Source organism: Ascidia mentula, chromosome 5 (genome assembly GCF_947561715.1).
Source record: "Ascidia mentula chromosome 5, kaAscMent1.1, whole genome shotgun sequence".
Lineage (NCBI taxonomy): Eukaryota > Metazoa > Chordata > Ascidiacea > Phlebobranchia > Ascidiidae > Ascidia > Ascidia mentula.
Window position 1 is genome coordinate 13,215,480 of NC_138570.1, and position 24,586 is coordinate 13,240,065.

Below are 24,586 nucleotides of genomic sequence, written 5' to 3' on the forward strand. Positions count from 1 at the left end.
TTAAATGAATTTATGTGTCGCATTTGTGTGGTGATACTGATCGTCGATGGCTCAGTACGCAATTTGAGAAATAATAATACTGTTGATATCCTGTAGGCTTCGCAACCCACCTTAGATTTAAGCAGTTTTTATCTCATTAACTTGATGTAGTATTTTAGGTGAGAAAGCTTCCTAAACTATTTGACGACAACTATGTTTGGGGAAATGAATCCCACGCACATTCATTTCACACAAGACAGCATCGCTTCCAACTTTAAAGATGGAAAATCTATAGAGGAAACAATCCATCAACTTGAGACAGGAAGCTTGAACGTCGAAGATATTAAACCGATAAAAGTGTTTGAAAGAGGTTCGAACTACTACAGGTAAATGTGGATTTTTTATAGATTAGTGTAAAAACTGTTGAGCAACAACACGCCATGTGATGAAGAATGTTTTTAGTTTGGACTTCCGACGGCAAATTCTCCAATATGTAGCGGCGTAGAGTTTGCTAAACCAAGCTTTAGTTTATCTTGATTTGTAAAAAGATAGGTGGATGAAATTTGCTTGTTTACGCGAGTCCAGATTGTTCTTTGTGCTGCAAAGTTGTGGATATTTGGTGAAATCTTTTGTTTGTTTATTTTTCAGCAAAAACAACAGACGTCTCTACGTTTATCGGGTGTTAGAGGTTTGTGACAGGATAACAACGATTGGAGTGACTGTTGTTTCTGGTAACAGCCAACGCATAATGCTGACTAATGGGAACAATGGCTGCCACATAAAAATGCGCGGTTCTGGAAAAAAATTTCGCCATTGCCATTGCTTGGAACAAAGACAATTGCCAGATTATGTTGTACATGCTGCATCCCAAAGTCGTGGTAAGTAGGCAGAATACACATGAAATTTATTAGGCTTTTCATTAGTGAATATTTAAAAGGCGTAAATTTTTTTCAAATAATGTTTTTCATGGAACCTATTAAGCACACGATGGTTTTTTAACAATTTACTTCGGTCTTTTGGTTTCCAAAACAAGCGGAAACGAAGAAATTAATTTTTTCATTCAAATGCTGTCGGGGACACATGCTCTTTCAAAGCAGTAAAAATGTAACCCCGTGCAACCCTGATACAATTAAAATAAAAAATTATGCATTTAATTGACCACAAGGTTAAACTAAATATTACGTGGTCCAAAACTACTTTCTGATGCAATAAGTAATATCGTTTTCTACATTTTGGCAAGTTTTTAATGTTGCCGTATATTAGAATTTTGGAAAACGGTCCGTTTTAGATTCTTCGGAAGAAGCAACCAGTAGACACTTCAGCAGAAGTTTGGTTACTTTCGAAGAACCCAGCACCTCGCAAAGAGAATCGCATAACAGCAGAGATGCCATAGTACAAGGCTTCGCCGTTGCAGCAGGAGTTCTTGCAATGGGATATTTGGGAAGTCAACTTATTGGGGCGATCAATTCCATGATAAGGAGTTTTTCCCCAGATGAAATCGAATTTAGCCAAGATTCGATTTCCCACGCTTTTCGCGATGGCAAAGACGTAAATATAACCATTCTTAAAATTGCCGACGGAAAACTGAAAGCATCTGACATCGAGAAGATTGATGTTGTGAAGAAGAGAGATGGTTCGTTAGTAAGGTACGACTCATATGAACCTGTTGTTTATTCGTATCTTATTTAAGATTTTGCTTTTAGTTCTGACAATCGTCGGTTGTATGTGTTTCGAGTGTTGCACTTAATGGGAATACTGGATAGTGTACAAGTAAACTTCATAGATGATTTGCGACACGATAATACAACCAACAATGCCGGTTGCCATGTCAGAGTGCGTGGAGACACAACTTACCAGCATTGTACCTGCCGCCGTGCTGGGTCTGGATCTTTACCTGGTAATTAATGGAAAGAAATCGTGCCGTTTTAACTCACTCAATAGACTATTTCCACAAATGCTTTTTGGCTAATTAAAACAGCAGACAGAATTGTTCTTGTGTGCTGTTCATCAAACACAAAATAATATATTTTAAGACAATGTAATTATTTAAGTTGATTTATAGGTTGGTGGGACGAGTGTCGTTTATCCATTAAATACGCTTCGCTTAACTTGTCACAAGAAGCTGAACTGAACCAGGCAAATGGAGACGATGGAAACGAATGTGTGATTATGTAGGCTAATTTATCAAATAGTTGTTCTTCAAACTTTTTATGACAAATAAGTTGCAATCGGTTGATGGTGATTATTCGTATTTGTTTGCATTAAGCTTTAATCAATTTATTTCATTTTTTTTAATCGACAGCATGTATAGCAGCACATTTACCTTGCCGGTTTAGTATACAGAGGCTCATATAAACTCAATTCTTACAGAATATTTTATTGTGCGCTCTAGCAATCGTTGATATGGTTTACCGGCATTGCAATTGCCGAAATTGGATTGCATAATTATCTGAAAAATTACAGTACATTTTCCTATCCTATATTTCTGCATAATATGACATGAAACTGAATTCAAATAACTTCAAAATCAATAAACCTTAAACAAATATGTTTTAGTCGGCAACAATATGTAACGATTTTAGTCAGCATATTTGCGTTTGTGACAAATAGTGTATTGTGTTCAGACAAACTAACAGTAATCCCTCCCGTTCCGTCTATATAGTTCCTTACGTTGGTTAATAAGTTAGTTATTTTGGCAAGTATAGGCCTTCCTCTGTAAACAACGAAATAAAAACGTTATTTGATCTGGGAGCAATGTTTTCCTACCAGTGGGCTGTGACCATAAGTGTAGCTGAGCTATTGGAGGAAAAGCAGACAGCCAACTTCAGTATTAGATTTTTTTTGTAAACAGGGCAAATTCATTAACTTCGCCTGACATCGTTAACATTACAGTAAAACTCAGTTAATCCAATTTCGTCAAATATTAATCGGTTTTATTTGTCATACAAGTTCAACAAATATTATGGCCCACTGTTTCTCAAGCACTTACCGATAAGTCAGATTCAAAGTCCGCAGCTCGTATGAACCTTGTCAATTATTAACGTTATATCCTAAAGGTGGAAAATGTGCTACTGTTGGCCAATCTATAAAATATGATATGTCTCAATGTGGTTTGTGAAAAAAGTAGCCAATAAAAGTTGGCTGTGAGCTGAAAAAGGTTGGGAACCACTGACCTATATCGTAATCCAAGATCACAAAACGACTGACGTAAGCAAGCAATGTATCCCAGTCCAGGAAATTTCTGTTGCGATGAGCTCAAAACAATAGTCATTATTGTTTATTTTGTTTCAGACGTAAATGTTCTATCCGTATTAGCAATTGCTGCAGTGTAACTTTTACAGAAAAACATGAGACCTGAATATGTAACTGCAGGGTAATAACTAAACTTTTAGAAACCAGCATACTCCGTTACATCAACAGTTGACCAATGACACATACAAGTTTAGCATATAACAGAAGTGGGCAAATCAAACAGATTTGACACACAGGTTACATTATTAGAGGATTACTTTTTACGACACAAAATTTATCCTGGTAGTAAGCATGTTTGTTTAACATGAAACACCAACCAATTGAAACTCTTAATGGAACATCAGAAGGTTATGCTGACATAAGAACAAATAATAATTTAATAGTGATGTTGTTTGATGTAACCTATTCACCAGTCGACATACAAAACTTTTAAGTGATGGTCAATCGTGTATCGGAGATTGGAATCCAAGAATAGGTTTGGTAAGTCGTTAAATTTTTTATGAATTAATTTGACGTTTTGTATGCATGAAAGAAATGATCGACTCGGTATGTACTTCCAAACCAGTGGGACGCGACACAGTTTAGTCCGCGAAGTTCTTTCTGGTAGGCCGCGAAGCATCTTACTTTTCTGATAAGTCAGGTCCACAGTTCGCATAAACCTTGTGACCATTCAATAAACGTTGTATCCTAAGGGTGGGCAAAAAGTAGCTTATTGCATATCTTGGCCGATTGCTGCAAAAAGTTTAACAACTGCTCCAGAGCAGGGGTCTGTAAATACTTTTGGGCGCGACCCAAACAAGCCCTTATGTGGTTTAACTGCCTTGTAGAAAACGCAACTCAATGGAAATATGATAGTACGTGAAACACCATATGGGCATTGAATCGTTTGTAATTGAACACAAATAAACTTTGCAAGATGTGTGTCGTTACATGTACATATTTCGCATCCCAAAATTGTTAAGTTTTAAAAAAGGTTTATTTCTTTATTTTTCACCAGAAGAGCGAATAGATCAGATCAATTTACAAAAATACCAGCTACAAACGGCTGACAAATTACAAAAAGAAAACTTAATTTATTTTGATTGATTTTAGGATTGTGGAGAAACTTCCAGGAACACTTTACCTCTACTTTTTGGAATACCCGATATACTGGTGGTAACATTTTGCAATTGTCTTTGTCACAGTTCTCCCTATTTTGGTTGAATCATGTATTGCTCTTGAGGTTCTATTTCTCATGTGCGGTTCATCATAAAAGCAATTGCTACATATATTTGCACACAGGCATGGCAAAAGTTGATGGACTTCATGTTTCCTCTCATAACTTTAATTGCCTTTGGTTTAAGATTACTGTACCCAATCCTAAACTCACAAACAGTCCGAATAAGAATACTTCTAAACCGAACAAGGAAAAACATGTCAGATAAACTTGGGTTTATAAAACTTGTGAAAGATGAGGCAAAACAGTTTGAAATATAGTTGATAATTGTTGAAGTTACTGCAAACAAACACAATTTTGCACAGATTTTGACAGTATCCAACTTGATCCATTGTATTGCATTCGTTGGGAAAGTCGACTATAAAGTGGTGTTAGCTGTGGATGACTTGGACCGAGTACGACCATAAAAGACCGAGTACGACATACACGACATTAGTTCATTGATAAACACCAGCATCAACCATTTTATGCTTTTGTCAATTATAGTGGGACTCCTTAAGTTTTTTACTCCAACGCTAAAAATGTGTAAAAATTTTGTTGAATTATTTTGCTAAGGTGAGGAGCGTGTTAGAGACAGTCAACATTTTACTAAGTGACCATTTGTTTCCGTTCTTCTGCTTGATAGCAGTTGAACCGATAGTCACAGTTAACAGCATGGATGGAACCAGTATAGTTAATAAAAAAAAACTGCTACGGCCATGAATATCTTTTCTGTTTCGTATTTGGTATTTCAGATTTTGAAAATGTAAGATTTCGTAACCTTTGCCACGAAGAACGGCTACAATCCGCTATCAGTTCGACATAATAAACATGTTGGTATATTTCTTAGCAACAGAAATATCAGTACTATCCCAAAACACCACAGCAAAATAAATGTTTGTACTTGGTCTGCGTAAATACTGCAGCGTACAATAGGATTCCCCTGTCGCTGCTTTGCTGAAACTAAAGGCCCGTTTACACTACAGACGATTGCGTGTTTGTTTTATTGTGCGCGCGTGCTGAGTTGTGCTGGGATGGGATGTGCCGGTCTGTGCTAGGATGTGCTCGCTTTTGCTCGACGAGCATAAATTCGGGCACAGTTGGGCACATTTCGGCACACATTGATGCGAGAGTGCAAGGCGACTGCTTAAAAGGAGAGGACGTATATTATTTTAGTGGTGGTTGTGTGATGCGGCCGCGTTTGACATGTGAGCGATTGTTTTTAAGCGTATGAATTGGTGCCGTAACTGAATTACAAAGTGGTGTGTGGAACGGCGTCTCAGCGGGATGCTGCTGTGGAAAACCTTTGTCCTGTTTCAATTATACCATCTTTGTTTTTATAATCTGTGGTGTTTGGTTCAGCATATTGTAGTGTTACCTTGCGTCGTAAAAAATTATGCAAAACAGTACATGCCTTAACTATGTAAAACAGTACATGCTTTTTGTTGAAGAATATGTACAGCCAATAGCAACAACTTCCATTTGTACTTATAATAACGCTGGCGGAGCTGAGAAATGCAAGGCAAGGCTGACAACCTTAAACAATAATCAACGTAACTTGTCACTTGCACTAGTCGGTTTCGTGATCATTACAGGGAAATCCCTATAGTCGTGCTCGATTATTTCAGTAGTGTAAACGCGGTGTGTGCCAGACTGTGCTGTGCCGTGCCAAACTGTGTTCGTGTCTAGTTCACTTTATCCGCTTCTACTCTATCAATATTCTATTGGAGAGTTGTAATGTACCGTTATAATGTAGCCGATGACAGTTTCCAATAATTATTCGGAAATTATCCGAATTCTGGTTGCTTTACAGGACGAGGCAGAATCAGACTTAACAATCGGAGACGCTCAGTTCACGCTATCGAGGTACTGTTAAATATCTCTAAAACAATTAGAGTTATTTACAGTACACACATGTGTTGCAGACTGCAATAGTAATATGAGTTAGAAATTGCTTTCATGTTGATCTTTGCACTTATAGCGGGTACGTTTAATTAGGAGGTAACTTGAAAAAAATGTATGACCTTAACAATATTTTAGTTGGAAAAACTTATAGCCCAAGACTGCATGTTTTTATGTTCACAACAGGCAGCAAAACAATTTCTTCGGAAATGCAATTCACTGGCATTCTCTTGATAGAAAACTTACATTCCAACTGCATTTTATATTCAGAGGCATTCGCAACGGTGAGCAATGATGCATGTCGGAATGAACACATATTATTTAATTTTCATAATAGCAGCAGTGGTAATAAACTTGTCTGGTCATAGGAATTAGCTATAGCTTTAAACAACGTTGTCTGTGTTAATACTTATGAATGATTCAAAAAATGCTGTTAACTGAATTTATGTGTCGCATTTGTGTGGTGATACTGATCATGGATGGCTTAGTACCCAGTTTGAGAAATGTATGATTAACGCAGTTTTTATCTCTTTTTTATCTTGATGTATTACTATCTTGATTATCTTGATGTATTGATGTAGTACTGATATTTCAGTTTTTATCTTGATGTAGTATTTTTGGTGGGAAAGATTCTTAAACTAATTGACGACAACTATGTTTCGGGAAATGAATCCCACGCACATTCATTTCACACAAGACAGCATCGCTTCCAACTTTAAAGATGGAAAATCTATAGAGGAAACAATCCATCAACTTGGGACAGGAAGTTTGAACGTCGAAGATATTGAACCGATAAAAGTGTTTGAAAAAGGTTCGAACTACTACAGGTGAATATTCACTTTAGCGCGATTTGTTCAAACGGTTCTCATTGAATTACTCATGGCGTGTTGCAAAAATACTAGCAATAGGTGGAGCAACATAAAAAAATCACATCGCCACAACAACATCAATTAATATAAATGAACATGCTTTAAATATCTCAGTTACTTTGCAAAAACTGCATTAAAAAATTCAACTTTCAGTGTTATAAAACGATTTGTGCTGGATGACATTTTGTTTACATTAGTCCTATAGGACATGCCAGATTCCTCTTTGCCATGAAGTTGTTAATATTTGGTGAAAGCGTGTTTTGTCTATTTTTAGCAGAAACAACAGACGTCTCTATGTTTTTCGTGTGCTGGAAGTTTGTGACAAGATAGCAACAGTTGGAGTGATTGTTATTTCTGATCACAACCAACGCATAATGCTGACTAATGGAAATATGGGATGTCACGTGAGCATTCGCGGTGACAAAGAACCTTATCGTCATTGCCATTGCTTTGAACAAAGAGAATTGTCAAAGTATGTTGGACATGCATCCATGGGTGGTGGTCGGTTTCTAGGATACGCAGGTGAGCGCCACGTTGTGTTATCTTCCCCTTGTTTGCGTAGCTTAGCTTTTGCTCCATCTATTTTAAAACGGAGAGGAATAAGAGTATCGAATAACAGCAGTGATGCCATGATCACAGCACTGGGCGTCGCGGCAGGAGTTGCTGCAGTGGGAGTTCTTGCAGCGATCAATTCCATGATAAGGAGTTTTTCGCCAGATGAAATCGAATTTAGCCAGGATTCGATCTCCCACGCTTTTCGCGATGGCCAAGACGTAAATATGACCATCCTTAAAATTGCCGCAAGAAAACTGAAAGCATCTGACATCGAGAAGATTGACGTTGTGAGGAAGAGAGATGGTTCGTTAGTAAGGTACGACTCATATGAACCTGTTGTTTATTGGTATCTAATTTAACATTTTGCATTTACTCCAAACAGTTCTGACAATCGTCGGTTGTATGTGTTTCGAGTTTTAAACTTAATGGGAATACTGGATAGTGTACAAGTAAACTTCATAGATGATTTGCGACGTGCTAATACAACCAACAATGCCGGTTGCCATGTCAGAGTGCGTGGAGACACAACTTACCAGCATTGTACTTGCCGCCGTGGGTCTGGATCTTTACCTGGTAATTAATGGAAAGAAATCGTGCCGTTTAACTAACTCACTGTAGATGATTTCCGCAAATTAGGTATGTCTCACTAAATTTATGTTTTATTAATGCGACCGACTGCTAAACTATAACAGGCAGATTGGTTTTGCTTCAAATTAGTGTTTATGCAAACATTAGGAACAGACACAGCAGTTTTCCTTCGGGTTTCTTCAAACACAAAAAATCTATTTTGAGATTGTTAATTAATAGGTTGGTGGGACGAGCGTCGTACATCCATCAAATATTTTTCACTTAACCCATCAGAAGAAGCTGCACTGAAGGAATCAAGTAGAGACGAATGTGTGATTACGTAGACTTATTTATCAAATAATTTTTCTTAATTTTTCATGAAACATATCTTAGAATCGACAGCATGATAAAAGCACATTTACTTTGCCGGTGGTATTTTTTGCTCATCGAAAAAACTCTAGTCTTATGGATATTTTTGCGGTCTAGCAGTCGTTGATGTGCAGCTGCTTACCGGCGTCGCAATTGCCGCTATTGCATTATGATCTGATAAACTACTGTACATTTTTATATCCTATTTCTGTGTAGTATTTAATTAATTGAATTCACAGCATCAAAAGTGTCGGCTCTATTTACCATGTTTGCGTCTGTGACAAAAAGTTCGCTGTTTAAACAAACTACAGAGCGCCTCTCTGCACCGCCCAGCTCCTATAGGCTAATAGTTATTTTGGCAAATATTTCTTGCATCATTTTTCCGTAAATTATTAATTAAAAACGTTATTTGGTCTTGATCAGTTGTTTCTTATACGGACTATATGGCCTTGTAGTTGAACACATGAAATGGAAGCCAATAAATTTTTGCCAGAAGATATATCTTTTAATGTAACAATACCAGCTGAAGTTGCATTTGTAGCAACCCGAATCCACATTTAAAGGTGTAATTACCATAGTGTCGAGATGCAATGTAGGCCTACGATTTGTTTCATACAGTTATTTTGAAAGCTACATTGAAAGAAGCATTTAATATCTCGAATTATTGGCCACTTAAACGATTCATTTTTCCACAAATACAGCCTGAATTTTGTGCTCCATTTTCACCAGCACGCGCCACCAAGTAACTACCTGATTGAAATAGCCCAAAACCCCACTAAAACTGTCCCAAACACCCTAAAATTCGACATGACAAAAGCACACACATGTGCGCCCATTCAACCGTACCTTACACAGCCATACGAATAATCAACAAGCTAATCCTAACAGTGTAGCAATATTAAACTTTCCTGTCCATTCTAAACAGAACAATCACAGTTCTTTAATGTACTTCTCAATTCAAACAATTATACGGATACGTTATCTATTTTTTTGATTTCTACAGGCAGAGTACTTGAATTAATAAAGTTTATCAAACCTTTATGGTTTTATCGGTGCCCATGCCATTTCATTTCTTTGTATATTATTCTTACGCGTAGCTGCTTTTTATGCAAAATAAACATGATTTGATTATCACTAAATGCAGTCTGGCGCTTTTTTGAGAACAATGGCGATCACAATCTTTAAAAAAATTGGGATATGTCTATGTGTAAAGATAACCATTAAACCACGAAAAGTGTTTTGTAGGTAATCCAACAAACATTGGCCAAAAATTTATTGTATTTTTAAGAGATTGGAATTTTCAGATCACAACACGAAAAAAGTGAAAATAGAATGTTTGCGATTCGTTAATTATTTGCACAAAGTTCGACGATGATTACAAACACTCATTGAATGGGGTCTGATTCGTAACAAGCGTGGAAGATTTTTCATCACCCTTGGTTAACAAAGCAGTCAACTCTCCCCTTTGTTGACTTAACAGTAAAACATTTTCACGAGACTCCAGTAAAGAGGCGAGTTTTCTGCGCACTTGCATCGCAGTCATGTTGGCATCAGACATGCAACGTTTGATTTGGTTAACAAGCACCACAGCGCAAGAGCTTTCATTCCAAGCACTGGAAAAACTTTCAAGTTTTTCTACAAAGTATTCTGCATCATATTCTGCAGTAACCAGAGCATACATAATTGTGCCCAATGCATTGACGCCGCAATAAATTTCTCGTTTAAGTTCAGCATCTATGTCGCCGTTTATAATATTCCGAAATTTGAAACCACCCACTTTGCAACGGAAATCGCGCGTCACGAGTACGTCATCGACCGTGATGTCACCGATGACGAGTTGCGGATTTAAAAGTAAAAATGCGAAGGCGGATGCGACGTCAAGGCAAAGCCGCGCACATACAAGGGGTTGGAAGTAGGGATAGGGGAGAAGCGGTTTCAAACCGAAATAATCAATATAGTTTACATATTCAACAACTGCACCCAACGATCTTCCCCACGTGGTGTATCCCACTACTCGAATTACACTTTCGTGACTTCGCAGGTAAAATTCCTCCATTCCACGCATGATTCTGTGATTTTTACACAAAAGAGAAGTTTTAGTTTAAACATACTTTTCACTTACGGAAAGTGTGAAACAAATTTGTAAACTAAAATGATATTTTGATATTTGATATCACAGAAGTCTATTATGATATTTTGCTTTGCTGGTCAACCTAGACCAAGTTCGGCAAATTTATTTTGCCACCGGTTTTAGTTATCATCATGCACTAATTAAGCGAAGAATCTGCAACAGATATACATCATCAGGGTACATCTTAACGCCAGTGTTGAAGTCTTACTACACACAAAATCACTTTCCATAACTTACAGAATCAACTGTTTATTGTCTGATACATGGTTTCCAGTTAGATTGTAATATTTGACAGCAACATGACCATGAATATTATTCCAAGCTCTCTTGACGAAGGAGAAGAAACCTGTATCCAATCTTGTTCCACGACATGCCAGAAGCTCATTTGGAAGGTAGAAAGGAACAGGAGTCTACAAATTGTGAAATCAGCAAAAAACAAACAGGGTTCCCGGGCCCAAAAAGTTTAGACGCTTTATTTTATCAACAAATTACAACTGCTAACATTTTTAAATCAACAATATTAATAACAGAAAAAAAATATTAAAAGAGTAAAACTGTTTAACATAAATGTTTCCTTTACAGTTTTAGAACAGCCTCTTAAAATAAACTCTATGGGGCATTTTATTGGAGGTAAGTTACAAAATGACCACACCTTTCAGTTGCCTGCAGATGTAAATACTATTTTTTAAATAACTAGAGCGAACAATTGAATAAACTTTTGTGCTTGGTCGAAAGAAACAAAGGTAGAACTGAATGTTTTCATTTGGCATCTGAAGCGACAACTTACCACGATCTTGTAAGTTTGCAAGTTTTCACATTCCTCTAGTTTGGACTTTACTGCCAACAGTTTCTAAATTAAAGGGGGAATTTTATATGCCAGATACATTATATTCAATTACACATGAGAAGAGAAATGCATTACTTGGCTAATGTTGTCACATTTCTGAAAAGAATTTCTGTAAAATTCCAGACTGTTATTGCCCTCAATAAACTTTGCTGCAGCATCAAAAGAAAGGTTGTAATCCTCTTTTAGTTGGTCAATATACTCCAAGTATAGCATACTACTATCTGTTGCAGAGGTATGTCTTTCAAGCTGAAAAATTAACTAAAGCTTTATATTGTAACAATTGTACTTCAAACAAGTCTTCAAATAGTAAGTGTTGTGCCAATTTATTGAACAAATTTATAAATTTAGTTTAACCGGAATATAAAACAAAACCATGTGGATAAAACATGAGGCAACTGAAACGTGCAAATTCATTTATGGATTAAAGATATATTGAAATTTTACCGTGGAGCTCATATGATGTTTGTACTTTTCCACAAGTTTGTTGTAAAAACCTCTTTCGCCATCATTTTGTTGCAACTAAAAAATTTTTTTTGCTTAAAACTTGTCATAGGGTTAAAAAAAGACACATGGTAGAGATTTTTAATCTATTTATAATAATATTTTGTAAATCAGTAAGTGACTTGAAACAATCAAATAAATACAAATGTTTACTTGAAACAGTGATTTAAATAAAACTTTTTCCTTGGCCACTTTTTCATGGAACTGTAACTCCAGTGATGGACGGCCATTTGATTTGGACCACACGGGTGAAGAAGTCAAAGTGGTTTGGGCTTGAGAACTACAAGTTTTGTGTTGTTCTTCAAAAGACTTCATATCACTGTTAAATGCTTCCTGCACATAAAAAATATACCCAACAGTAAAGTTTTGCACATTACCTCCATTGACCAACTTTTAATGACAGTAGCAACTTTGCAACGTTCACACAGTTTTATTGAAAACATGTATCAAATAAAATATCTTTAAAGTTTTTAACTTTAAACATCTTTAAAGTTTTTAACTACACAATACAAAATATTTTAAAAAATATCTTTCCTTCATTGAAACGATGTAGTTGTCAACAGCACTGCTCAATGCCCTTTGAACTTCACTCTTCAAAATAGAAGAGTTAAAATATATAATATTACTAGTTAAAAATGATAAAATAATTGAATAAACTTGCAATTGGTCAATATTTAAAAGTAAGCATCTTAAGTTAGAATAAAAATCAGGATAAAATTATGGAAGATAAAAATGAGTAATATTTAATAGATTTCAAACATATTCTACCTGTAGAGACATACCTTGTCCACTGTTTCTTCCTTGGCAAGAAGCCACAATTTGCCTCTTTGAATGTAAATATATTCCAGCAACTTTTTCTCATACGTTTTGTAACCTTTCCATTTTTTTTCTTCTGGCACAACACTGTCTTCAAATACTTTTTTTGTGGATTTAAGGGCTAGAGTATGTTCTTTCAAAAAATCCTTTTCTTCGTCCACTTTGCTTTCCTGTGAAAAAGGTATGTGTCTTTACTTAATTTGACACCAGATTAATTTACCTCTGTACTTACCCTCATAAGTCTTGTGTAAACTAATATAGCATTTTGAACTCGATCATCAAAGCTGCAATCCAACTCCAACTGTTAATAAAAGTGCACAGGATTAAATTAGTTTCAATGATGACAAGAAATAACAACTTGACAAAAAAATTATGTTTGGTTTGTAAAATATTACGAGTAAGCTTCACTAATGAAAGTTACAATTTGGAACTTAAATTGCAATAAAAATATTTAATTACAATGTGCCAGGACATTAAGGTTGGTAATTGTTATTGAATAATTTTTTAGCTGATTGTTTTTTTTTTTTTAAATGATCTCTGACATGTTGCCACCTTATGCACTCAGAGTTTCATAAATCACTTTAGCACCTCATGACTGATATTTTTTTCCAAAATATCTTTAAACAATTGTCCACAGCTATATTGAACATTGGAAACATAGGCGTCCAGCTTTGGACCACCAGGAAAGAAGAAGATTGCTCTTTGTCTAAAGTGTTCCACAGCATGTCTTGTGGCAGATAAATGAGCTTCTTTAAGGGTGTCAGCAGCTTTCCAAAACGGAGTATATGTCTTTTAGAAAAAAAGAAAAAACACATCTTGATCTGAATCATACAAACTGCACTTTTTGCTTTTTATTCTTTGATCCAAATTACATGCAAATAAATATACCTGCATGTGTTTTTCATATAAATGTGCAGATGAAATGACCATTTTGTAGATTTCATCAGCGGAATTTTCCTTTATTAAACAGGGCACACATGGTAAGTGTAACAACTTAACTAGGCAATTGTGGATAAAACAACTTAGGGCAAAAGTTTACCTTGTGTTGTTGTTCATGTCGATGCATTCTTAATTTGTATTCTGCATCAATTGCTTCAAGCAGCTTTTTTTCATACTTCACATATCCAGTCCATTTACGGAGCTCCAATGAGCAGCTACCCATAAAATGATCTTTGGCAAATTTTAAGGAGTAGGTGTGTGTTGAAATAAATTGAGCCAAAGTAGCATCTTTGGGCAACTCCAACCTGCGAGTCTTTCGAAAAACATAAAACTGTTGTTGGAAGTCATACCACAGATATGCAAACACACACACACACACACACATATAACTAGGGATGTGCCAAATGGACAAAGATTCGGGTTCGTGCGAATCCAAATAATTACAAACATTATTCGTGCGAACCCGAATATACTCGTATGTAAGTGTGAAGTATGTTGCTTCACCAACTATTCTTTTGATATCATACCACAAAAAAATTGCATACAGTTGTTTTCTGCAAAGTTTAATAAACTTTTGGAAACCAACAACCGAGTCTATACTGTACCGCTAGTGTTTAGTAAAAACGATACTTTGATTGACATAACGTAATAAAGCCGATATGTCATGATTGACCAAATATAATCTTGAACCACACAGGACTTCCGTTCTTTTGTTTTTAAATGCGCTTCTGTATTTGGGTGACGAAAACCCGTGCTATACTAGCAGCGCTCAGAACTGCAATACGATGTTAGACCACCAGGATTTTGCTACAATTGCAACGGCATTTTCGTCAATCGTGGTGATAAACCAATAGCAAAAACGACTACACCAGTTCTCGTGGCGTTATAAGCGGTGTGCTACCGTTATTGGTCATGCGAAAAAGACAAAAACTTTGGCGGTTGTGTCACACAACTATATTCTGCTTTAATAAATATTCGCATACGAAACTTGCGCAATATTCGGGTTCGTACGAATCTGAAATCTGTGCTCATATTCGGCGAATCTATTCGGGTTCGGGTTCGCCTTGTCACATCCCTACATATAACCCTTATATTAATCATGGATCACATTTTAAGTATATTTTCCTTCCTACCTCCATCTCCTGCTCATAGACAGAAAATGATGCAGCAACTTTTCTTTGAACTTTAAGTTGAAGTTCTTCCTATAGAAAAAGTAGTGTAGTGTTGTTTATTTGGAAGTTACTTCACAAGGAAACAAAATTAATTTTTAAGTAAATTGAGTAGTAACAAGATGCATAAATTTAAATGATACATTTTAGTAAGTATGTCTGAATATTTTTATACACATCAACACATTGTAACTTTCTTAGATTTTATATTGTGCCAATTTTATTTAAAACACCATAAACCAATGAACCATACTTCATTTTTCATTCGTCGTGATTCCAATTCACTGTCGAACAGGGTAAACCCATCTTTTACCCTTTTCACGAAGGTGTCAAACATATCTTCATCTGCACCAATTTCACTTGCATGCTGTTTGAAATAGCGAAGTGCCACCTTCTTGGCAGATTCATTCAGTTCTTCAAAGGTTTTATTGCTCACCCAATTTGCTGTACCTTTCTACAAACAAGCTCACAATTAACACATGTTTATACAGAGGATGATGGGTTTGCATATCATCAAACAAGCTAAACTTTTTTTAATTGGTGGAGTACACATAGAAATCCTACCTTAATTTGTTTAGTTTATGTTTAATTTTGAGTAATCTGTCAGTGAATTACTAAACAAACCACCTTTGTAATTCATAAAGAGGCGTAAATGGATTAAAACAAGGCAACCCAGCTTGGAATATTACAGTAGTCTGGGCAACATTATGTTGCAACTTGTAAAAAGCAAAACTTTTCAAAAACACAAACACACAGTTTTACCATCATCCTGTCATTATAGACATCTGTGGCATCAAACGCAATCTTGGTTAGCTTTTCTGTCCACAAGTCCTGCACAAACACAACAGTTACAATAAACCTAAAGGTAAGACAAAAAATGAAAACCACGAGGGGAAATGAAAGTAGTTTATACACTTGGTTGGTTGTCTTGATATAATTTTGCCTGTTGTGTGCGGATAACTACTTAGGGTATATATATATATATAAGGGTGTATATCTATTGGTTTGTTAATAACCAAATAAAGGAGAAAATACCAAATATTTAGAAATAAAGTTTCTAGCTCAGTATAGGGTACCCAACAGATCGGACAGGTACCACAAAGTGAAATCTAGTGTGTCGGCTAGTGTAAGAGCTAGCACAGTGCCACTGCAACAGCTGCACTGATGAGACCTCACAGGTCGAAACAGTGCGTATACACACCCTGTCTGCAGCTTACCAATATAAGTTTCTAGCATTAATCATTTTTTTGTTATATTTAAAGTATAGCTAAAATATTTGTAAATAACAACACTATGTGCATTTCTTCACCTTTGAAGCATTTATTTTATCCCATCTTCTTGAGGATTCATCTTTAATTGTGTTCATTAAGAGCACCTTGTGTTCTTCAAAAAGCACTTCTGACCTAAATAAAACCTTTTATGTATAAAGTAAATGAATAACCAGAAAATACTTGCTTGAACTAATAAAATAGTTCAGTAATTTGTTCTACATATATTTACTGTGACTCCAAAATCCTTACATTTAGTCTGAAATCTTCAAAAAAAGTTTGTTAACTTTCACAAATATGTAACTAGGACCAGCACTGACTAACACTCAAGTATAAGAGAAATTTACTTGCGCTGTACCTTAATTGTTCTGGAACACATTCAGTGTAAATATCTAGGGCAAATTTTTCCGAAGTCTCCACAATTGAAATGTATTGTTCATCATCCAACCAAGAACCACCAGCCTGTAAATATATCATGATACATATATTGACCTTACAAAGTTAACACATATAACTGATTTTAAACTTTTTAATCAAGTAAATTGGTTAATGTTGGTTAAAACCTCCAAACATTCGTTATGTGCATCGGCAGCAGCCTCAAAAGCCACCAGATAAACATCTTCTTTGGTCTTTTCTTCAGCCTTTGTATTTTCTTCTTTCTGATGAAATTGATCAATTATAAAACTTGTTTGTAAAAAAGTAAACTGCTGTGCATAAATGGCACAGATGCACTGTTTGCAATCACCATAATCTCTTCAAAAGATATGTACCTTTGTTTTCTTGCTTTTAATTTTTTGCTTCTGGGAAATCTTTGAGTTTGTCTTCTTCTGTTTGGCTGGAAGTTTATCCTGTAACAATAACACTCAGGATTTATACTTGAACATAGTGATACGGTATATAAAAATATATATAAATAAAATCTGGAAACAAGATTAAGTTTTTTAATTCAAACTGTACTCTGGATGATATCAGGCAATATTACCATTAAAGCACATTACCGAAATTGTAATCACACCTATGGTCACAAATGCGCAAAAATATATTTCTAGTTAAAACTTTTACCTTTTTTTCATCAAATTGCCTTTTGTATTCAAACCTCCACCCAAGGCAAGTTCCTTCTGCTCTAAATGACTCTGTCTTGTACCAACTTAAACAGTGGAACTCTTTTGGAAAAGCTTTGACTTCTCTAAATGCTTCTGCTTTTGCAGCATCAAATAATTCTTTAAATTCACTGTTCACATTTACAGTGTTAACAATCTGCAACATTATAGATTGATTGGTCAGACATCTTTTATGTAAAACATTCTTTTACAAGTGGCTATTATCATGAAGGATAAAGTGGAACTTAATAGTTATACTACTAAACAACAATGGAACATAATCCAGGCTGGAATGTTACTTTGTTAGTTTATACGGACAATCAGCACATGCATGTTTGCACTTTTTGAGAAGAAAGTTATGATAGTATATGTTTAGTTATGTAAGTACCATTCCTGTTTACTAAATCATAAAATATGTTGTGTAACCAATGATAAAGGCTCAACACAAGTTCAGAATGGGTAATGAGGTAATTAGCTAAATACAATGAATGTGGCAAAATGACATACAGTAAAAAAAAAACCAAGCCAGCATATTTTTGCCAAAAACAGCACCAAATATTTGTCTGCATCTTTTTGTAGCAGAAATACCTGTGTTAGCTTATCTTTGAAAGATGCAAGTGTGCTGGTGATTAATTCCTTAAAATACTCCATTGCACTTTCCTGCAAAAAACACTACAATTATATTTTGTGTTCGTAATATAGTTTGGTTGTTCTTCTATATCCAAAAATGTCTTTGTCTAGATTTATTTATCCTGGTAACAAAAGTTTAACATCTTTTCAAAAAAGTAAAAAGTGTATATTTAAGACTTGACTGAATTTGTCAATTATTAATAATGTGTATGAAGAGCACAATAACACAGGTAAAATATTGCCTACCCTCAACAACGCTTTTGGTCCTTCAATTGCATGATTGTTGATCAATTTAATGCAGTATTGTGAAATTCTGCACAACTCGTTACTTGAAACAATAACAGAGTTTCTTTTCTTCACTTCACTGTTGGTAAACAAGTCCCATGCATGAAGACAAAATTTATTCACAAACTTGCCACTTAATCCTTAAAACAAACAAAAGTTTTTTGTGTTTTAAGAACACTCATAATTTAGCTGAATAGTGGCATAATTTTAATACAACAATCACAGAAACATTAGTTTTCAGTATTTGTATACAAGACAATATATTTCGCTTTAAAAAAAGCATCCTAGAACTACAGATTTTAGCCTGAAAACTATTGTTTCTGTAATTGTGGTGTAACTATACATTTAAGGTGGAAATTGTCAGGACCAATTGCAACAAAATGGGGAATGATTCCCAGAATCTATTAACAAGCAACAATAATTTTAATACATATGACATTGTATTATTTGCATAACTAGCTGTACCCCTAAGGTATAGCACCACTGAATACTGAACAAACTTTTAAATGAAAAACCTTTTTTTTAGCCAAAGTTGTTTGGACCCAGCACACTCAAAATAGAGATGGTTTTGAAATCAGAAGCATGTTTGCAGCATTGGGAGAAGGTATTAGATAAAAATATGTCCATTGTCATTGCAAAGAAAATATTCCTAATCCTAATGGCCTAGCCAAACTTTTTTTCTTTTTATAGATTTGTTTAAAGTTCAATATTTTTATATTTTTTTCCAAAGTACAAACTTGGAACTATTGATCTAAATTCTTAACTCAGCTGCTAGCAACACACCTAAAAACTAACCTCCCAAACTTTTATCACCATCTTCATCAGATGCATGCAATGGAGGCAAAAACCAGCAATCCAATTGAGAGAATGCTGTTTGAAGTAAAGTAAAGTTATCATCAACTGTTGAATTTTCCTCAAGCAAAGTTGTTATATCACGTGTTGGCCCACGCCAATCATGTATAACAAAACAAAGTTTCTGCAATAAAAAAAGTTTTACAATTAATTCGAGTATAGTGTGGTCCAATGGTATAATCTTACTTGCAGCACAGTAGTAAATCCATGCTTTCTTAACTTTTTTCCATATTCAACAAAAACCTATTAGTAAACAGAAAGTAATCAGTTTGGCATATAATAGTTTATGAAGTTGCTGCCACAAATATTTATTGCTTACCTTTAGGTGGTAAAGATCTCCTTGATTAAGAGTTTTCTTTACATTAAATAGAAGATTGCTGCTCATGGCAGCACAGAAGATAAGAACATCTTTGTAATACTGAGTGTTCTCCCATGTTAAGCCTTCTGTGTCTATTATGAATGTGGAAATCTGTAGAAACAATGTGAAACAAAACTAATGATTTATTTCAAACTTACAAAGGTTGAAAAAATATTTTCTTGTGGTAGCCAATAGAGCAACTATAATATAACAAAGCATCTTAGAGTACTTGTAGTTTATACTTGGGAATATTTGACCCAGCCACAAATCAGTGCATACACAGACACAAACATGTTTAAACATCTTAAAAAATGACTAGGTTTTTGTAACAACAAAACATTAAATAGAACTATGCAATTGTTCCAAAAAATTAATAATGGTCAATAGTAGTTGACCAGCTACTAGAACTTACACTGCCTTGTGTTGAATCTTGTTCAAAGGGCTTTTTTTGTACACAGATGCCACTGGTTTGCCCAAAATCTTTTAACACAAAATTTTCTGCAAGCTGTTTCTCAAATGCATTACGCACATTAATTGGATCCTATGTAAAGCGACAGATACAACGGTAAATACTATATGTCACACAACACAAGTAACATACATTATACTAACTTTATCACTCTTTTTTATGCATTCCAGGTATTCAATAAACAACTGATAAAGAAGAGTTTTTCCGCTTGTTTGCACACCACATAATGCGATGACCTGAAGCAAGGTTTTGTGTGGAGTAAACAGTTCTTCTACACCTTTTACATCCAGACTGTATTCTCCTGAACTTTTCGAGAACGTGACTAGTTGATTTGCTTGAGAAAATAATTTAAATAGCCTACATTAGTTTCAAAACCCAAGTCCTATTTTGTGTAATTGCATTACATTAACTGTTACAGCCAAAATGCACACAAGAAAAAATTAAAACGCTTACTTTGTCCAGATCCGGTATTACCCATGCCTTTTAGTTGAAATTGGTCACAAAAGCGAGCAAGACCATAACTTAAAAAGCGCCGCACGTGTTTTCTTGCAACCAATTTGTTGACGCTTTTAAATCAATCGAGCGGAAACTCTACTTTCGTATATAATAAGAAACACTAAGCTATTGTCATCCTGGCACACTTTGAAAAAACCGTTCCACATCATTGAATACAATTTCACAAGGATATTACACCTATACATTCATGCAACTTCTTACAACAAAGAAAATTAAATTAAAAAAGCACACCTAAGGAAATATTTAACATTACTAACTACATTGCTACTGGGGGTTCTTTATAGTGCCAATTGGTTGTAACGTCACGACCGAAAAAGTGATCTCGAACAGCACTCAATTCTTGACAGATACAGAGATTATATAAAATTATTGGTCCCGTAAAGTAGGTCTTATATGTGTAATTAGTAATGTTACATATCTCCCTATGTGTTTGCAAAATAATAAAGTGATTTGGATCATTTCGAACCAAAAAGGTCCTCCTGGCCGACTGTTGGTCGCGCACTGGATCACGACATGTAATTCTATGTTGATTCCAATACAGCCATCTTGCAGACAGCTCAGAGTTTTGGTATTAAGAAGAATATATTTTGCCTAAAAGGTTTCTGTTGCACCTGTGGCAGTTGTGCAAACTGATGATGTCTTTTAGGCGAAATGTATTGTTTTACTACCTAACTGAACTGTCTGCTAGATCGCTGTATTGGAATTAACACAGAAATACATATCTCCCTATAAGTGTGTCTTTTTGTTAAGTTTTCTTTGTAGTGAGAATTTGCTTGAACGTATAGGTGAAATATCTTTTGTGAAATTGTGTTCAATAATATGGAACGGTCTTAAGAAATTTTTTTTTGGAGTCTGCACAGATGACAAAAGTCCGTAAGTACCCTCCCTACCAACTGTCGTTGGGGAATCCCCAGTTTATAGTCTTAATTTAACATGGAATTTGTAGTCTAACTTTTCACATTAATGTTAAATTCAAGCACTTTTCTAACCTTTTTGTTTTCCAAAACATAAAAGAGGCCAGTCTTAATTTAACATGGAATTTGTTCGCAACCAGACATCAAGACAACAGATTAAAAATTGTCTAGCGATTTAAAAAAGTTTTGAACCGCACCCTATTTAAATAAAAAATTGCTGTCACATACTGATTTGCTTTTCTGGGCGTTTAGCTGTGTAACGATTTGGCCTGGTAAAATGCAATAGATTAACTCTTCAAGTCGGCGAATAGCTTGTAGAGTCTCATAGTCATAGCAGAATAAAATAGAATATAGTCAGGCACAAATGTGATTATTTATGCTTGGGCTATCAAAAGCCGATTGGTTGGTTTAGGCAGGTGTGCTTTTTTGCAACACTTGGTATAATTTAACACAAAAAACAAGAAAATAGGGCAATATAAACATTTACACATCCAGGGGTGGGATTCAAATTGAACCACGATTTGAATATACGGTTGTTAAAGCGTAGGGTTATTTAATTCCAAGAACCTGTTCGCTCGGCTGAATCCCACTGCTGGACACATCGTTGGGAACTAGTAAACTGAAATTATTTTAGCTGAAATGTTGTAATGTACTAAGAACATTAGGTTCACAGGCATAGCAGCCATGCAAGGCACTGTAGCTAAGGCACCGCAGCCACAAGCTGGAAAAGCCAGCTTTCCCCGACAAGACGGAGAAAGACCTGAAAAATCAAGCTTAATTTGCTTTGGATGCTTGCAAACCTAATGATCTCAAAATGAACTGTGATTAATTTGCTTTGGCAAATTGTGCGATGGCGCGCCGACAGTGTACCGCTCCGACCGTTGTGGTACCAGTAAATTGGGTAGAACAGAATGGGTAATGAAAGACTACATGCCAGTATTTGTAACCACAACCAGCCCACAATAACGATTTAAAAGCATGTTGCGAAGCGACAGAGTAACGAGTTTTTAAAGAAAAAAGTTTGTTGCAAAATGTATGATGTAATGACCATTTGGTGTGTGCAATATTGCGACATGCTTAAAATTGTCTCACTCGGACATTACTAAAGTTTTAAACAATATTTTGAACTCCCCCCCAGCGCGAAACATGACAGCGCACTTATTATTATGTGATAATTGTCTGGAATTTGTTGCGCGGCAGTTGAAAGTGTAAGGTTGAAGAGTCAATTTTGCCTGACATATGATTTTGAGGTTGGTTATCCAGGAAAAGTGTTGGACTATCAAGCAATTCAAGTTTGCCCTCATTTTTTTGAAACACACAGTTGTTGGTTTTATTTGCAATTTATTGCTATATGAGTAAACGTATAACAACAAGAAATGTTAACAAGTTTTTGTAGAGAGGAGCAGTTCGTTGGATGGCCGAATGGACAGAAGGATTTAATTGCACAAATTTGTTGCACAGCATTCGCAATACATTCCTTCCTGTAAAAAGAATGTACATCTTAAATCCGACCAAGATATTTCTTCCCCTTTTGTCCGATTTAACAGGCAGGTTTGCAATCAACCTATTGACTATAGAACAAAGACTACTGGAAAAACAATATAACTTGCCATTAATGATGCTGGAATAAGCCTATACCATGATTCTACAGAAATTTTGGGATATTAATTAACCCAGGAAAAAAAAAAAAACATGTTGGTAAAAAAATAAAATATCTTTATACATGTATATATTTTACTAAAAGTAAGAAATTATCAATTTTACATTTATGAGATCGAGAATAAAACACAAACCATGCAATCTTCTTTAGCAACGCACGACTTTGTAACAACCCCCTCAGCATCTGTTTGGTTTTTGCAAACCTAAAACGAGAGAAACAGACATTTTTAACAATTCTTACTTACAGACATGCGAATGCATCCACAGCATGCCTTGTAATTTACAAAATTAAAAGCTAGTTTCTTACCTCCGTAGCAAAGTCACACATCACCATGGAGTATGGTTCCATGTCCCCTTCGTAGCACATTGTCTCTGCGCTACCCTCCGATTCAGCACGAATCGTGGTGAAAACGCAAAAGACAGCTACGGCGACAGAAATGAGAATGATTTGACTGTTCATGCTGATTGTTGGGAGGATGAGTTCTGCAAAAAAAGCAAAGCTTTAATTTTTGAAAAATAATTTAGGTTGATGTTCACTATATATATATATATATACGTATTTAACAATGTTTCGTAATTATAAAACGATGTTAACCTATGCCACTAACAAAGCTAAAAATTAGATAGTTCCACTTGCAATGACAGCACTATACACACATACACACACACACAAAAATTATGCAGATTACCTTTACTTGTAGTTAAAGATCTTCGAAGATGTCAGATGCTGATGAGATACTGGTCCTGTAATACTCGTCGCATTATATAGAGCCGATTGTTCGCACGTGGCAGGAATTTGTGGATTTCCACGAATCGCCGGCTGCATGATTGCGTGATGAGTTTATTTTGGATTATGCTAAGCGACCACGATGGAATTTGAACTTGAAAAAATGTCGTTCTTGGATCGAATATCTATGTTAATTGAGACGTTGTTGTGATTTCGGTAAAATTGTCCAATCTACCCCAATTACAAAGCAAAAAATGTAACACTGTTTTGGTTTGCAATTATTTAAACAGAACTTTCAAAATGGAAGCACAACGTTTTGAAATATGATTTGCAGGACTCTAAGTAATGGAATAGTGAAAAAAACGTTTTTGTCAAAAAATAATACCATGGTATGGCTAGTTTTTGTTGTGTGTTAATATTGGCATTGTAAGTCAATTGTAATAACTTTTTGGCATTTGCGCAGATTATGGGTTTATGTTTAAGTGCAAACAGCATTTACGGCTAAATGCATAATATATGGTGTAGCACTCCTTAATTCTGTGCTGCCAAAATTTAATAAGTTTGTGCCCTTTCCGGACGTGTTCGATGGGGTCGCTTATCATCACGATCGGGGAGTGGCAGTAAACGAGAAAGACCGTAAAGTCAGAAAAATATGCCGTTGAACTGGTTGAATAACCGGATTATTAAAAGTAGGCGTAGTCTGTGCTCGACCACCCC

At 35.4% G+C, this 24,586-nt stretch overlaps 2 protein-coding genes and 1 long non-coding RNA gene across 4 annotated transcripts; 1 reads left to right on the top strand and 2 right to left on the bottom strand.

Moving 5' to 3' along the window:
* Nucleotides 1–7,631: 7,631 nt before the first annotated feature.
* Nucleotides 7,632–8,875, top strand: LOC145903661 (uncharacterized). The gene is made up of 4 exons (XM_082991772.1): nucleotides 7,632–7,719; nucleotides 7,837–8,068; nucleotides 8,135–8,325; nucleotides 8,560–8,875. Exons 1-4 carry the CDS (start codon nucleotides 7,689–7,691, stop codon nucleotides 8,661–8,663), a joined length of 558 nt encoding a protein of 185 aa, XP_082847898.1. The 5' UTR covers nucleotides 7,632–7,688; the 3' UTR covers nucleotides 8,664–8,875.
* Nucleotides 8,876–9,954: 1,079 nt separating this feature from the next.
* LOC145903645 (uncharacterized) lies at nucleotides 9,955–20,644 on the bottom strand. Of its 2 annotated transcripts, none has more exons than XM_082991752.1 (28): nucleotides 20,507–20,644; nucleotides 20,197–20,387; nucleotides 19,997–20,125; nucleotides 19,546–19,695; nucleotides 19,413–19,469; nucleotides 19,170–19,350; nucleotides 18,336–18,514; nucleotides 18,048–18,119; nucleotides 17,422–17,616; nucleotides 17,130–17,207; nucleotides 16,923–17,018; nucleotides 16,718–16,821; nucleotides 16,401–16,494; nucleotides 15,854–15,922; nucleotides 15,345–15,545; nucleotides 15,056–15,124; nucleotides 14,023–14,235; nucleotides 13,872–13,940; nucleotides 13,572–13,772; nucleotides 13,216–13,284; nucleotides 12,950–13,153; nucleotides 12,699–12,758; nucleotides 12,321–12,497; nucleotides 12,111–12,185; nucleotides 11,742–11,912; nucleotides 11,607–11,669; nucleotides 11,066–11,229; nucleotides 9,955–10,757 (listed from the first exon to the last, which is right to left on the bottom strand). In XM_082991752.1, the coding sequence occupies exons 1-28, from the start codon at nucleotides 20,529–20,531 to the stop codon at nucleotides 10,064–10,066; spliced, it is 4,050 nt and encodes a 1,349-aa protein (XP_082847878.1). In that variant the 5' UTR covers nucleotides 20,532–20,644; the 3' UTR covers nucleotides 9,955–10,063. The 2 variants fall into 2 exon arrangements, with proteins under 2 accessions (XP_082847878.1, XP_082847876.1); XM_082991750.1 differs by having other exon boundaries at nucleotides 11,057–11,229.
* A 2,160-nt stretch (nucleotides 20,645–22,804) lies between these two features.
* Nucleotides 22,805–23,903, bottom strand: LOC145903665 (uncharacterized). Its single transcript, XR_014402672.1, has 4 exons — nucleotides 23,832–23,903; nucleotides 23,450–23,625; nucleotides 23,277–23,345; nucleotides 22,805–22,964 (listed from the first exon to the last, which is right to left on the bottom strand). It is a non-coding gene; the product is annotated as an uncharacterized LOC145903665 (long non-coding RNA).
* Between the last annotated feature and the right edge of the window lie 683 nt (nucleotides 23,904–24,586).

Excerpts from the sequence above, each read along its gene's own strand:
- LOC145903661 (XM_082991772.1), top strand. The coding sequence starts at position 7,689 with ATGGGTGGTGGTCGGTTTCTAGGATACGCAG. Across the intron at positions 8,069-8,134 it reads AGAGATGGTTCGTTAGTAAG|TTCTGACAATCGTCGGTTGT; the intron begins GTACGACTCATA and ends TACTCCAAACAG. Across the intron at positions 8,326-8,559 it reads TGGGTCTGGATCTTTACCTG|GTTGGTGGGACGAGCGTCGT; the intron begins GTAATTAATGGA and ends GTTAATTAATAG.
- LOC145903645 (XM_082991750.1), bottom strand. The coding sequence starts at position 20,531 with ATGGGTAATACCGGATCTGGACAAA. Across the intron at positions 18,120-18,335 it reads GACCAAAAGCGTTGTTGAGG|GAAAGTGCAATGGAGTATTT; the intron begins GTAGGCAATATT and ends TGTTTTTTGCAG. Across the intron at positions 17,019-17,129 it reads TTAAAAGCAAGAAAACAAAG|AAAGAAGAAAATACAAAGGC; the intron begins GTACATATCTTT and ends CAATTTCATCAG.